At 42.8% G+C, this 12,722-nt stretch overlaps 1 protein-coding gene across 1 annotated transcript in view; it reads right to left on the bottom strand.

The window, feature by feature from the left end:
- Positions 1–2,433: 2,433 nt before the first annotated feature.
- NLE1 (notchless homolog 1) overlaps positions 2,434–12,722 on the bottom strand; it is a 28,305-nt gene continuing 18,016 nt past the window's right edge. Inside the window, exons 11-13 of the mRNA XM_088446321.1 lie at positions 5,549–5,708; positions 5,042–5,112; positions 2,434–2,952 (exon numbers count right to left, since the gene is read on the bottom strand). Coding sequence (XP_088302447.1) covers positions 2,940–2,952; positions 5,042–5,112; positions 5,549–5,708 — 244 coding nt within the window. The 3' untranslated portion in view covers positions 2,434–2,939. The remainder of the gene's footprint in view (positions 2,953–5,041; positions 5,113–5,548; positions 5,709–12,722) is intronic.

Genomic DNA, 12,722 nt, shown 5'->3' with positions numbered 1-12,722 from the left:
TAGCAAATAGAATACCAGTCAAAAATACAGCTCTAAAGGAGCCCATACACCATCAGTCACAAAAAGGTGATTCCCCGATCCCAGATTATTTTCCCCAATTTAATGAATCTGATACACCAATATGCGTTCAAATGTTGACAATATTTTCCAGCAATTCGCCAATTATTTCAACAAAGATCGGATCTACAAATCATGAAAGTGCTTCATTTTACTACACATAGATTGTTGTATCGGCTGATCGTTCCCATACAATGCCAATCTACAGCCATGATCGGTCAGCAAAATCCAACATGTTGGAAATCCTGGTTCACCGATTCCGATAATTTTTCGGTTGGAATTGGCAAAGCCCATATATTGCTGATATTTTTTCAAAATCATCAAAATGCTGAATTAGCCCAATTGATTTTTGATGTATGAGCCCCTTAATATTGATAACTCAGGGCCCGATTCAGAATTGTAAGCAAACCTGCCAGTTTGTGCACAAGTCCGATAGCAAGGGCACTGTGCATGCCCCGTTCTGCGTCTGTGCAAACATGACAGTGCCCCCATGACATGCTGCGGGACCAGGGTCTGCGCCTTCCATAGCAGATTTCCTGGCCCCGGTGAGCAGTACCGGCAGCCATTCTGTGTAAGCCAAAGCTAACTCAGATGGCCGATAGCTGTGATGGTGGAGGTAGCACTCGGATCTGCGATGACGGCAATAGGCGTCTTTTTTTTTCTTCAGACGTCTCCTGCTGCATTAGCATATTTTAGTCCACAGACTGGCAGACCGGCATGTCAATGTGTGATTCACAAAGCTTCTTCTGGGCACCGATGCTTCCAGTGACCATGGTATTTAACCAATTACAATGTTTTTCTTACTGTATCCCATCTATTTCACTCATTCACCTAGCTCCCTGGCCTTAATCTCAGAACCACTGAAATCGGAACATTTTCCTCTGACCCTGGGGAACTCTTTCATAATTATACAATTCAATACTGCAGGTAAGCATGAATGGTTATCTAGTAGTAGGCCTTTGGTAGCAGTTCTCATTTGATTCCTTGCATTCCGTTTACCAAGGAAATCCCCATTACAGATGTTCCTCACTTAATGACCTGTTTAGCGACTGACCAGGCTTACGACCGGCGCTCTGACCAGCTAACTGTGACTTGCAGGATACAAAAACATAAGACAGACCCTGCTGCGAGTGGGTGGCGCAGGACACAGAGGAGACTTTGCCTCCCATGAGGGAAAGGATGGACGGGGATGCGGTGCGCTCTGGGAGGAGGTGGGGCACACACAGGCACATGTCACCCTCTGCCTGAGTCCTGCTGCTTCCCGGCCACTATGTGTCCTCATTTAATAACCGTTTCGTAGGAACGGAACTCGGTTGTTAATGAGGAATGTCTATGCTTCATTGGAGGTCTTTCCTGCCTTCTAGCACTCCTAGGTCCATATATACATTGGAACATATTGAATTATTTCTAAATAACAATGAATTCTTCAGTGCTGGCAAAGAGTGAGCTGATGAAAATGTGCCAGGATCTCTCCAAGCTTTTTTTTTTAATTCTAACTGTATGCATGGAAATATACATACACACATATTGGGCACATACATTTTTTTTATTAATTTGTATTTAACATATAGCTGGTATTTACAGCCCTATCACTCCTCTAAATTTAAAATAAGGTACATAAAGCATATTTGCCTTCCTTATGCTCAGAAGCCTAGTGTATTAATGTTAATATAGTTTACCTCAAAAAGTAACTGTAAAAACTTACAAAAAGTTATATCCTGAAAACTATAATTATGTAAACTGGACAAAAAATTATTTTTGTGTGATATGCCATCAGAGTAAAAAAGGTTAAATAAAATTATATTAGCATAAGTTTTTAAACTGGGTCCTCAGGACGCAAACAGTGCATGTTTTCCAGGTCTCCTCACAGAATCGCAAGAGAAATAATTAGCTCCACCTGTGGATCTTTTAAAGGTGACCTGGAAAACATGAACTGTGTGAGGTCCAGAGGACAGAGTTTGAGAACCAAATTAAAACAAATAAACTTCAACAAACTTCAGAATTGGGTTGTTGATAAGCTTACACATTTAACAAAATGTTAACATTTATGTTTGTTTGTGTATATCAGTGCTTAAAGAGTATGAGCATAATCCATTATCATTAGGTTTGACACTTTAATTCAGGACACATGTGAATTACACAGGTTCTGTGGCTGATTAAAACCAGATGAAATGGAGACTTGAAGTCAGCCAGCCAGCCACAGAATCTGTGTAATTCATACGTGTCTTGAATTTGGCAAGCCTAATTATGATAGAGCTTTCATAATAGCCTTAATTCTACTAATGGGACACCAACCATGCCGTGGTATCTTGTATGTGCTCCCCTATAACTTACTTTTTGGTGTTGCTATGTTGCTGACACAAAACATATCAAACAGAGTAGCAGAAATGTTTATTATGACTGCATTTGGCATTGCAGCCTGTCTAAGGAGCAGAACAGCAGCACAATGACTAGATTCCTGATAGCCCCTCCACCAGATGGCTGATAAATACAGCAGTTCAGTGCGCTGCATCTTGGTAATGTATGAAGTTCCAAGCTGAGAATCATATGGGGTTTAAATAAATATAGAAAAAAAAAAAGTAAAGTAGACAGCTATTATGTTGCTATAGCACAAATCTGTCTACACAATGTTTTTTCCTCAATCCAAAGATCATATCTTCTTTAATTCTCTTCTGATAATTCTCATCAGTCACACTCCATACTGTATTTAGGGCAAGAGAAATCGTAAACGGATTTGCCTGTTTGCAATGGGACTGCAGAAATGTTAACATTAAAATGTCCTCTGCAAATTAGAATCGGCTTTGGGTCCTGTTCGCACATAAACTCCCATTTTCATATGAAAGTATCATTCATTTTCACAACCAAAGTTAATATTTATGGTCTCATCGTCTCCATCTGTAGCAGAAAGACACAATGTTATATTATGGTTAATTCTGCTGTAAGCAGGCACAAAAGCAGGCTGTCATGCAGTAATGTATCATCATGATGGTATGGCTCATTTAGAACAATGCTGGAAATAATACCAATGGAAAATGAAATTGTCTAATAGAATTCTGTTTTGGGTAGAACACAAACCCATTAAGATTACTTCCCTTGGGTCTGTTGTTCTGACTATCTGGCAGTTCCCAACACTCACCACTGCACACTCTTAGTGGCAGAGTATGGCCAGCGGACACGTACTGTAGATGTTAGGTGTCTGGAGAGTCCCGTGCTTTCTACCTTCTTCCTGCCAACCCATTCTACAGGCATCAGAATCAATGCATAGCCTGAATGTTGGATTGCTAGTAAGTTTTCAAAACAGGATTTACAATAGAGGGAGATGGAGAGATAAAGTGGAGAGTGATAAATAACCAACCAATCCGCTCCTAAGAGAAAAGCTGAGATCCGCAAAAAAGTATCGCCGATTGCAACTTTACGCCAGTCAGAAACTTATCTCCGTATTCAATTCTAAATGCTTTTCACGGGAACGTAATGCAATGGGCGAAAAAGATTTGCCTCTGAATAGCAGGAGAAAAGAAGTGCATTTTTTTTTATTTTGGCGGTGTAAAAGTGGGGAAACCACTCAGAACCCTTGGAACAGGCCCCCAAAGGATAACTGAGTCAAAAAACCCCTAACAAAAGTGAGGGACACCCCTAAAAAGTAGTTTGAATTTGGGGGCGAAAATGTACAAAGTGGGGGTACAAACATAAAAAGTTGCGAAATAGACTTTTTGGGGGTCTGCACATATGGGTGAGGTGTTTTTTTGATTGCAGGTGCTTGCTTCAGGTGCGTTTTTTTAAACTTCACTTTAGCGACTTTAAAACATGCTTGCACCCATTTTCAATTACCCCAAATTTGACAGGACTACTTATTTTCTCCCAAAAAAACCTGCTTAATGCTATTCTTCACCACTTGTGCAAAGACGCTAATTAGAGGCAATTGTACCAACTTAAGTACTCCAAACAGTTTTATTAGGGCTAATCGGGCACTACCACATAGATCCCCAGTATTTAAGCATGCAAAACTAATTGAATACCGCCCAATGTGTCATTTTTCAAACACAGCCTGTAAACTGGCAGGAGCTGATTGGTTGGTACTTTATCGCTCTCCACTTTCTCTCTCTCCATGGCATTTGCCCCAGAATATGCCACCCAAAACGGATTCATGCACTCAATTTTTGGATAGCTCACTTTGAAGGTAGCCCCCCTACCACATTTGCAGTTTCCTCCCATGAGAGCATATTACAGCTACAAAGCCCCTTGTCATTTTTAATCCCCTATTCTTGATGGCCCAAGAAAACATTAAGACCAATAGTTGGATTATTGCAGCTCTTAAATATATAAACCAGTGCCTAAATTATAACAACTTATTCACAAGTCCTTCAATAATGCAATTATAATTCCTTCTTTATTTATCACTGGGTCATCGATTTGTCACATCCTGAACACAAAAGAGGCAAATGGAAACACATTGGTTTTATTCTCTCTCCCCACTGAAAACAAACACAAACAGCATAACCCAATGGAAAGCCAATCTGTTTGCTAACCAAATGAAATGAACCCAGTGGATACAAGAAGTGGATGTATAAAGTCAAATTTTTCAGTATTAAAAAAAATCCACAACTTAATAGTAGAAATTTTCATTGAAGCATCAACATATGATGAGGCGGCAAATTCATAAAAATTATGATTTAAAAATACATTGCTCTTGTAGCCCATGTAAGGTGTGTAGAGTGCCCTGAATGACCAGTCCCAGTTATTATAGCATTTCAAACCAACAGATCACATTCAGAACATTTGTTTTTATTTTGTTATTGCAGCCCAGCTTATGCTGTGTGTGCTACAATTATTACAAAATTTTACTAAGTATAGATTAACTGTATCACACCTTAAGTGTATGGCATTTCCACTGACCTCTAGATTTGAATGCATTTAAATCACACCAGGTTAAGAAAGAGGGAGACAGACATTGCTTGTTAGGGAGTATATGTGTATCCATACTTACATCCTCAAACATTTATCCTTTCCTCCACTGGCTACTCTCTGCCCGTCTGGGCTCCAATCAACAGCAAAGACCTAGAGCAAGAATAAGAACTTAAAGCAGGGTCAATAACAAACTATGTTATTTAAAGCCAGACACTGATGTACAGAGATTAGAGTGACACTTACTGTAATTGCTATTTTATGGTTTAAATGAATTTACAAAGATCACTAGTTTTATGTAAAGTACTTGAAGAAGCCTTGCTGGATCACTGCTGCTTGTTTGAATAAACCATATATATTTACCTTCCCACAGAAGGTACAAGACCCTAACTACTGCATGAGGTTCCATTACCAGATAGAGAGTTTAGTGTACAGAGTTACTGCATGAGGAGAGTATAGGACACAGCAGTGTTGTAGAAAATTCATTGTGCTGATTTTCAGTGTACATCTTGATATTTTAAATGGAGTGTAATTAATGATGAGGCAAAAGCAAGGCAAAATTCAACTACAGCATATGCGTATCACATACCTCATCTGCATGTCCCGGGAGGTCCACAGACAGCTTCTTGGTCTTCGTATCCCAGACTTTGAGTGTGCTGTCACTACTCCCGCTGACCAAAAGTCTGCTATCTGCTGACCAGGCAATCTGATACACCGCAGAGACGTGGCCACGTAAGGAAGCAATGTATCTAAAGTTTAAGAATAAAACAAGACAGTTATGCTTCAGGTTAAGGATCATTCTCAAATCACTCATTTGTGACCTGTATCAATCTGTCACTTACTGCAATCTCATAAAAATTACAGATAACTATAATTGACTTATGCATCAAAACAAAAATTTCAATAAATAACACTGTCGGCCCATACAGCTGTACATGGGTACTGTACTTTTAACATTGAATCACATTCCTGTGTGGCTAAAAAAAGGTCTTTATCAATACACTTGCACTGACCCACAACAACCAATCACCTTATTGATGACTTGTACAGGATTAAACAAAACCAACAGCGTGGATGCTTGGAGAAGGTTACATTTCCACATACATCCAGCGTTGCTAAATGAGCTCTAATCTGTCCATTTATAATGTAATAATAGTTTAGAAACCTTATCAAAACTGAACACTTTAAGAGCTGTATAAAGACACATCAATGGATCCCATTCAAAAGTATTTCAATTGACCAATAATTCATGAAACATATGGTAAATACAATGCCCACGGGTTTTGGCCTTCACCAGGATATCGAATAGAAAAGTTATATGTACCATGCTCAAACCAATGCCATCAATCTCCCACAGACTCATATACTGTTGATATCTCTCTCTAGGAGCAACACCAAAATAAACCCTACTCATCTAGCTCGCTGTCTAATTTTACTCTATATTTTGTTCCCCTCATCCAGTCTTTATCCAAATCCTATGACATAACATCTATGAAACATTTGCAGTACACACGCATCTCACACAAGATGATGCAAAAACGCTAATTTATGATCGCATAGGATTTACTATAGCAATTCCCTTCTTATCGGTCTTCCCCTAAACATAGGTTCACCCCGACACCTGCTCCTCTGCCAGTCCCTACATTGGTTACTTTTATATTTGATTTGGTAGAATAAAGGCATTTCTACCAACATACAAAGCCATTTATAAAACTGCACCTCTTTCCTGGTTTCTAAATATCTCCCAACTCAACCCCTCTGCTATTCCCAGATCTGCATCTTTCATACATACTCATTACTTGAACCCATTCTTGATGACAGGGTTGTACCCATTGTACAAGAAGATTTCCCTCTTGCCTCCAAGCCTTAAAGTGCTCCCTGAAAACTCACCCCTTAGGCAAGCTTACTAAACTCCTGATCATACTGCCTTAGGCATTTATATATCAGATTACTACCACTCTTCACAGTTCATTCAACTTACATTCACCCTCCTTATATATTCAAATATCCTCTGACTGTACAGATAAAAAAGCCTCACTAATGGCGGGTACACAACTGAAAGATATCTGAAGATGACTCGATCTGCAGATAGTCAGGTCCATAAATATTGGGACATTGACAGAATTTTCATATTTTGTCCTCTATTCACCACCACAATGGCTTTGAAATGAAACAAACAAGATGTGATTTAACTGCAGACTTTCAGATTTAATTTGAGGGTAATTACATCCAAATCAGGTGAACGGTGTAGGAATTACAACGGTTTCTATATGTGCCTCCTACTTTTTAAGGGGCCAAAAGTAATGGGACAAACTAAACAATCCTAAATCTAACTTTCACTTTTTAATACTTTGTTGCAAATCCTTTGCAGGCAATAAGAGCCTGAAGTCTGGAACGCATAGACATCACCAGACGCTGGGTTTCATCCCTGGTGATGCTCTGCCAGGCCTCTACTGCAAATGTCTTCAGTTCCTGCTTGTTCTTGGGGCATTTTCCCTTCAGTTTTGTCTTCGTCAAGTGAAATGCATGCTCAATCAGATTCAGGTCAGGGGATTGACTTGGCCATTGCATAACATTCCACTTTTTAGCCTTCAAAAACTCTTTGGTTGCTTTTGCAGTATGCTTCGGGTCATTGTCCATCTGCACTGTGAAGCGCTGTCCAATGAGTTCTGAAGCATTTGACTGAATATGAGCAATTTAATATTGCCCGAAACACTTCAGAATTCATTCTGCTGCTTTTGTCAGCAGTCACATCATCAATAAATACAAGGGAACCAGTTCCACTGGCAGCCATACATGCCCACGCCATGACACTACCACCACCATGCTTCACTGATGAGGTGGTATGTTTTTGATCATGAGCAGTTCCTTTCCTTCTCTTCCCATCACTCTGGTACAAGTTGATCTTTGTCTCATCTGTCCATAGGATGTTGTTCCAGAACTGTAATGGCTTTTTTAGATGTTGTTTGGCAAACTGTAATCTGGTCTTCTTGTTTTTGTGGCTCACCAATGGTTTGCATCTTGTGGTGAACCCTCTATATTCACTCTTGTGAAGTCTTCTCTTGATTGTTGACTTTGACACATATACATCTACCTCCTGGAGAGTGTTCTTGATTTGGCCAACTGTTGTGAAGGGGTTTTTCTTCACCAGGGAAATAATTCTTTTGTCATCCACCACAGTTGTTTTCCGTGGTCTTCCGGGTCTTTTGGTGTTGCTGAGCTCTCCGGTGCGTTCTTTCTTTTTAAGAATGTTCCAAACAGTTGATTTGGCCACACCTAATGTTTTTGCTATCTCTCTGATGGGTTTGTTTTGATTTTTCAGCCAAATGATGGCTTGCTTCACTGATAGTGACAGCTCTTTGGATCTCATATTGAGAGTTGACAGCAACTGATTCCAAATGCAAATGTCACACCTAGAATCAACTCCAGACCTTTTACCTGCATAATTGATAATGAAATAACGAGTGAATAGCCCACACCTGTCCATGAAATAGCTTTTGAGTTGATAGTCCCATTATTTTTGGCCCCTTAAAAAGTGGGAGGCACATATTGAAACTGTTGTAATTCCTACACCGTTCACCCGATTTGGATGTAATTACCCTCAAATTAAATCTGAAAGTCTGCAGTTAAAGCGCATCTTGTTTGTTTCATTTCAAAACCATTGTGGTGGTGAATAGAGGCCAAAATCTGAAAATTCTGTCAATGTCCCAATATTTATGGACCTGACTGTATATATCTTTAGATGATGGTCATTCATACACACTGAACGACCATCATCTATCCGGCAGCGGGTCCCGCTGACAGGGAGGCAGTCAGGGTCGAGGCCGCCCCCCTCCATGCGGCTGCCTCTGTGTGTGTATGGGCGGTCTGCAGACCGCCCTTAAAGTGCCCACATACATTGCGATTTTTTTTACCCGATCTGGCCGATTCCGACACATCGGAACGATAGATCGGGTAAAGAATGCCCAAAACGTGAGTCCCCACTCACGATGCGATGCGCGCCCCCGCAGGTCGCACATCGCATCGTCAGAGCTGCCTGCAGGAGATCGGATGAAGATTGGACAGCAGATTGTGTGCTGAGCTGACAGGGAGAGTTTCAAGGGAAATCGGACACATCGTCCGATTGTGCCCACACACATATTGGTATGTGTGTGGGCATCTTAGCACACTTGCCAATAGACAAATATGTCTGCAGACATATCTGTCCATCAGCTGTGCAGCACAGCCAATGCGATATGCCTGAACGACGTGGTTCACAGACATATAATCTGTACATGTAGACAAACAAAGAGACTCTGCACAGGATAAAAGAATCTAACCCAATTTCAGGAAAAACCAACATGTTCCATACTATAAAGGGTAATAGAACTCCTTTACCATCGCCTGGTTGGTGGTGCTCCCCAGGAGTAATAACAGAGCACACGAATAATCTGATAATGTCCTGTATAGCAGGACAACAAGAGAAACTCCTTTTTGGGGGCACGCTTATCTATTAAACATTATTAATTATTTATAAAACATAACTTTTATTATATATGCACCTAAAAACAGGGGGGGGGAATTTATTAGAATTTTTTTTACGCATACACATACATGACAAACAATACATGCACTGTGGTCTTCCTGAGCAAATATTTTACCACAGTCACAAAAAGATAATTAAATAGGATTTGGCCAAATCAGACCAATTTACATATTAAGTCATATTTGTAATCCTATTATATTTGTTCCCTTAGTGATTCAATGGGAAAGAAAGCCTGAGATATATGGTATGCTTATCACAAAAAAAGTATAAAAATAATAATTATTTCATGAATATTATAAAGCGCATATGCCAAAGATATTATTTTTGCAAGCAATACCTGGAACCAGCGTCTGGGTAATTCACCAGTGAATACTCTATTGTCACCTATAATAGGGTGGATCCTATATATACCTCTGAGTATCCTAGATAGATTCCATAAACGGGTATTTAGAAGAGAGCACCTAATCAGAATAAAGGGAGGTTTATATAATCCCTATTTTCTGTTCTCCCAAACGTCACTGGTCTCTATACACAGAAGAGACAGGTACCCTATATCCATATGTTATTGTTGTTACACATACATCAAATCTTGTGAAAATAGCCTTTTACCCAGTCTTGATCACTAGATTGCTATTTCAGCCTGCAAGTGTCTGATTTAAACAGACTGTGCAAACTTGCACACACACATCATTGGGGGTAGGATAATATAATATGAGATATGGTAAGAACTTACCCTTGTTATCTCTATTTCTACGAAGTCCATAGGGTTCCACAGGATACCTTGGGGTATAGGTGTGACGTCAGTCGCAGGGCACCAAAGAGTTAAGCTTTCAGCCTCCCAGGATGCACTAGGTCCCCCTCCTATACCCCGCCCCCGGGCCAAGGCACCTCAGTTAGTTACCAAGCCATAGGCCGGAGGAGGAGAAGGAAGAGAGAGAACAAAGATCTGGACACATACAAGAATCACATTCTCACCAGAGGGAGACGGAAAACCGGTGACCAGAGCAAAGCCCATCTGCAGCACAGGTGCGACAGGGCGGGAGTCCTGTGGAACCCTATGGACTTCGTAGAAATAGAGATAACAAGGGTAAGTTCTTACCATATCTCATATTTTCTACTTCAGGGTCCATAGGGTATCCACAGGATACCTTGGGGATGTCCCAAAGCAGTATCCTTTAAGGGTGGGGACGCTCCTGTGCAGAAAGGAGAATCCGCCGCCCGAAGGAAGCATCCTGAGAGGCGAAGGTGTCAAACCAGTAATACCTCACGAAGGTATGGACAGAAGACCACGTAGCAGCCTTGCAGATCTGAACTGCCGAGGCACCACGTCGAGCTGCCCACGAAGGACCCACAGACCTAGTGGAATGAGCCTTCAGAGAAGGAGGGACCGGTAGGCCTTCATGAAGATAAGCTTCAGAAATAGCCATACGGATCCAGGCTGCCAAAGTTTGCTTTGAAGCAGGCCAACCCTTTTTACAGAAGCCATAGAGGACAACAAAGCGTCCGACTTCCTAAACAAAGAAGTGCGGTCAACATAAGTCCTTAAGGCCCGCACAACATCCAAAGAGGCCTCACCCACGGAAAGACCCGGTGAGTTAAAGGCCGGAACAACTATTTCCTCGTTAACATGAAACTGGGAAACAACTTTGGGAAGAAACTTGGGCCGAGTGCGGAGCACTGCCCTGTTCCCATGAAAAACCAAGAAAGGGGGTCTACAAGAAAGAGCCCCTAACTCAGAAACACGTCTGGCTGAAGCAACGGCCAGAAGGAAAACAGTCTTAGCTGTTAGCCATTTAATATCCACTGAGCCCAGTGGTTCAAACGGCGGTCCTTGGAGAGCCCTCAGGACCACAGCCAAATCCCAAGGCGCCACAGGTGGAACAAAGGGCGGCTGAATACGGAGAACACCTTGCATAAAGGTGCGCACATCCGGGATTGTAGCAATCCTACGGTGAAACCAGACAGATAGGGCCGAAACCTGTACCTTCAAAGAAGCAAGGCGAAGCCCATGATCTAGTCCCGCTTGCAGGAAGGCGAGAATCCGAGACAGACGAAACTCCCGCGGTGCATAACCTCTCGGTCGACACCACTGGAAGAACATATGCCACACGCGATGGTATATCCTCGCGGAAGACGGTTTCCGAGCTCGTAACATGGTACGCACCACAGAGCTGGAAAACCCCCAGGACCTCAGCATGGCCGTCTCAACAGCCACGCCGCCAAAGACAGCCGAGTCAGGTCCGGGTGAAGACAAGGACCCTGAGACAGAAGGTCCGGTCGTAGCGGCAACCGCAGAGGACTGTCCACGGACAGACCCTGAAGGTCTGAGAACCAGTGCCGTCTGGGCCACGCGGGAGCTATCAACAGGAGCGTCCCTCCTTCCTGTTTGAATTTCCGGATTACCCGTGGAAGAAGGGAGACCGGAGGGAACAGGTATGCGAACCTGAACGTCCACCGGACGGACAGAGCATCCACCAGAGACGCCCCTTCGTCTCTTGTGCGAGACCCGTACACCGGCAACTTGTTGTTGTGCCGGGACGCCATGAGGTCGATTTCTGGAAGACCCCACCTGTCCACCAGTAGTTGAAAAACGTCCGGGTGCAGGGACCATTCCCCTGGATGAACGTCCTGGCGACTTAGAAAGTCCGCCTCCCAATTTAGCACTCCCGGGATGAAGACCGCTGATATGGCCGGAAGATTGCGCTCCGCCCAAACCAGGATCCGAGAGACCTCTACGAGAGCCGCCCGACTGCGAGTTCCTCCTTGCCTGTTTATGTAGGCCACGGTGGTAGCATTGTCCGACTGGACCTGCACCGGGTGACCCTGGAGAAACCGCTGTGCCTGCAGGAGAGCATTGAAGACCGCACGGAGTTCCAAGATATTTATTGGAAGCTCCGCTTCTGTCGGTGTCCACCTGCCCTGGAACAAGTGTGGACCCGAAACTGCTCCCCAGCCCCGAAGACTGGCGTCCGTTGTCAACAGGACCCAATTTGGAACCCAGAACGGACGTCCCTTGTTGAGGTGGGTCGTCTTTAACCACCACGCAAGGGACAGGCGAACCTCCGGGGTGAGCACAATCGTCTGGAACTTCAGAGACTGAGGCAGCCCGTTCCACTTGGACAGGATCAGGTGCTGCAGAGGTCTGGAGTGAAACTGGGCGTATTCCACCATGTCGAACACCGACACCATGGAGCCCAGTAACCTCATCGCCGAGTGTAAGGACACCCGGCGGCTGTGC

Source organism: Taudactylus pleione, unplaced genomic scaffold, assembly GCF_031769625.1.
Source record: "Taudactylus pleione unplaced genomic scaffold, aTauple2 ptg000397bl, whole genome shotgun sequence".
NCBI classification, from domain to species: domain Eukaryota; kingdom Metazoa; phylum Chordata; class Amphibia; order Anura; family Myobatrachidae; genus Taudactylus; species Taudactylus pleione.
Note: the sequence above shows the minus strand (reverse complement) of the source record. Positions and strands in the feature narration are given on the sequence as shown.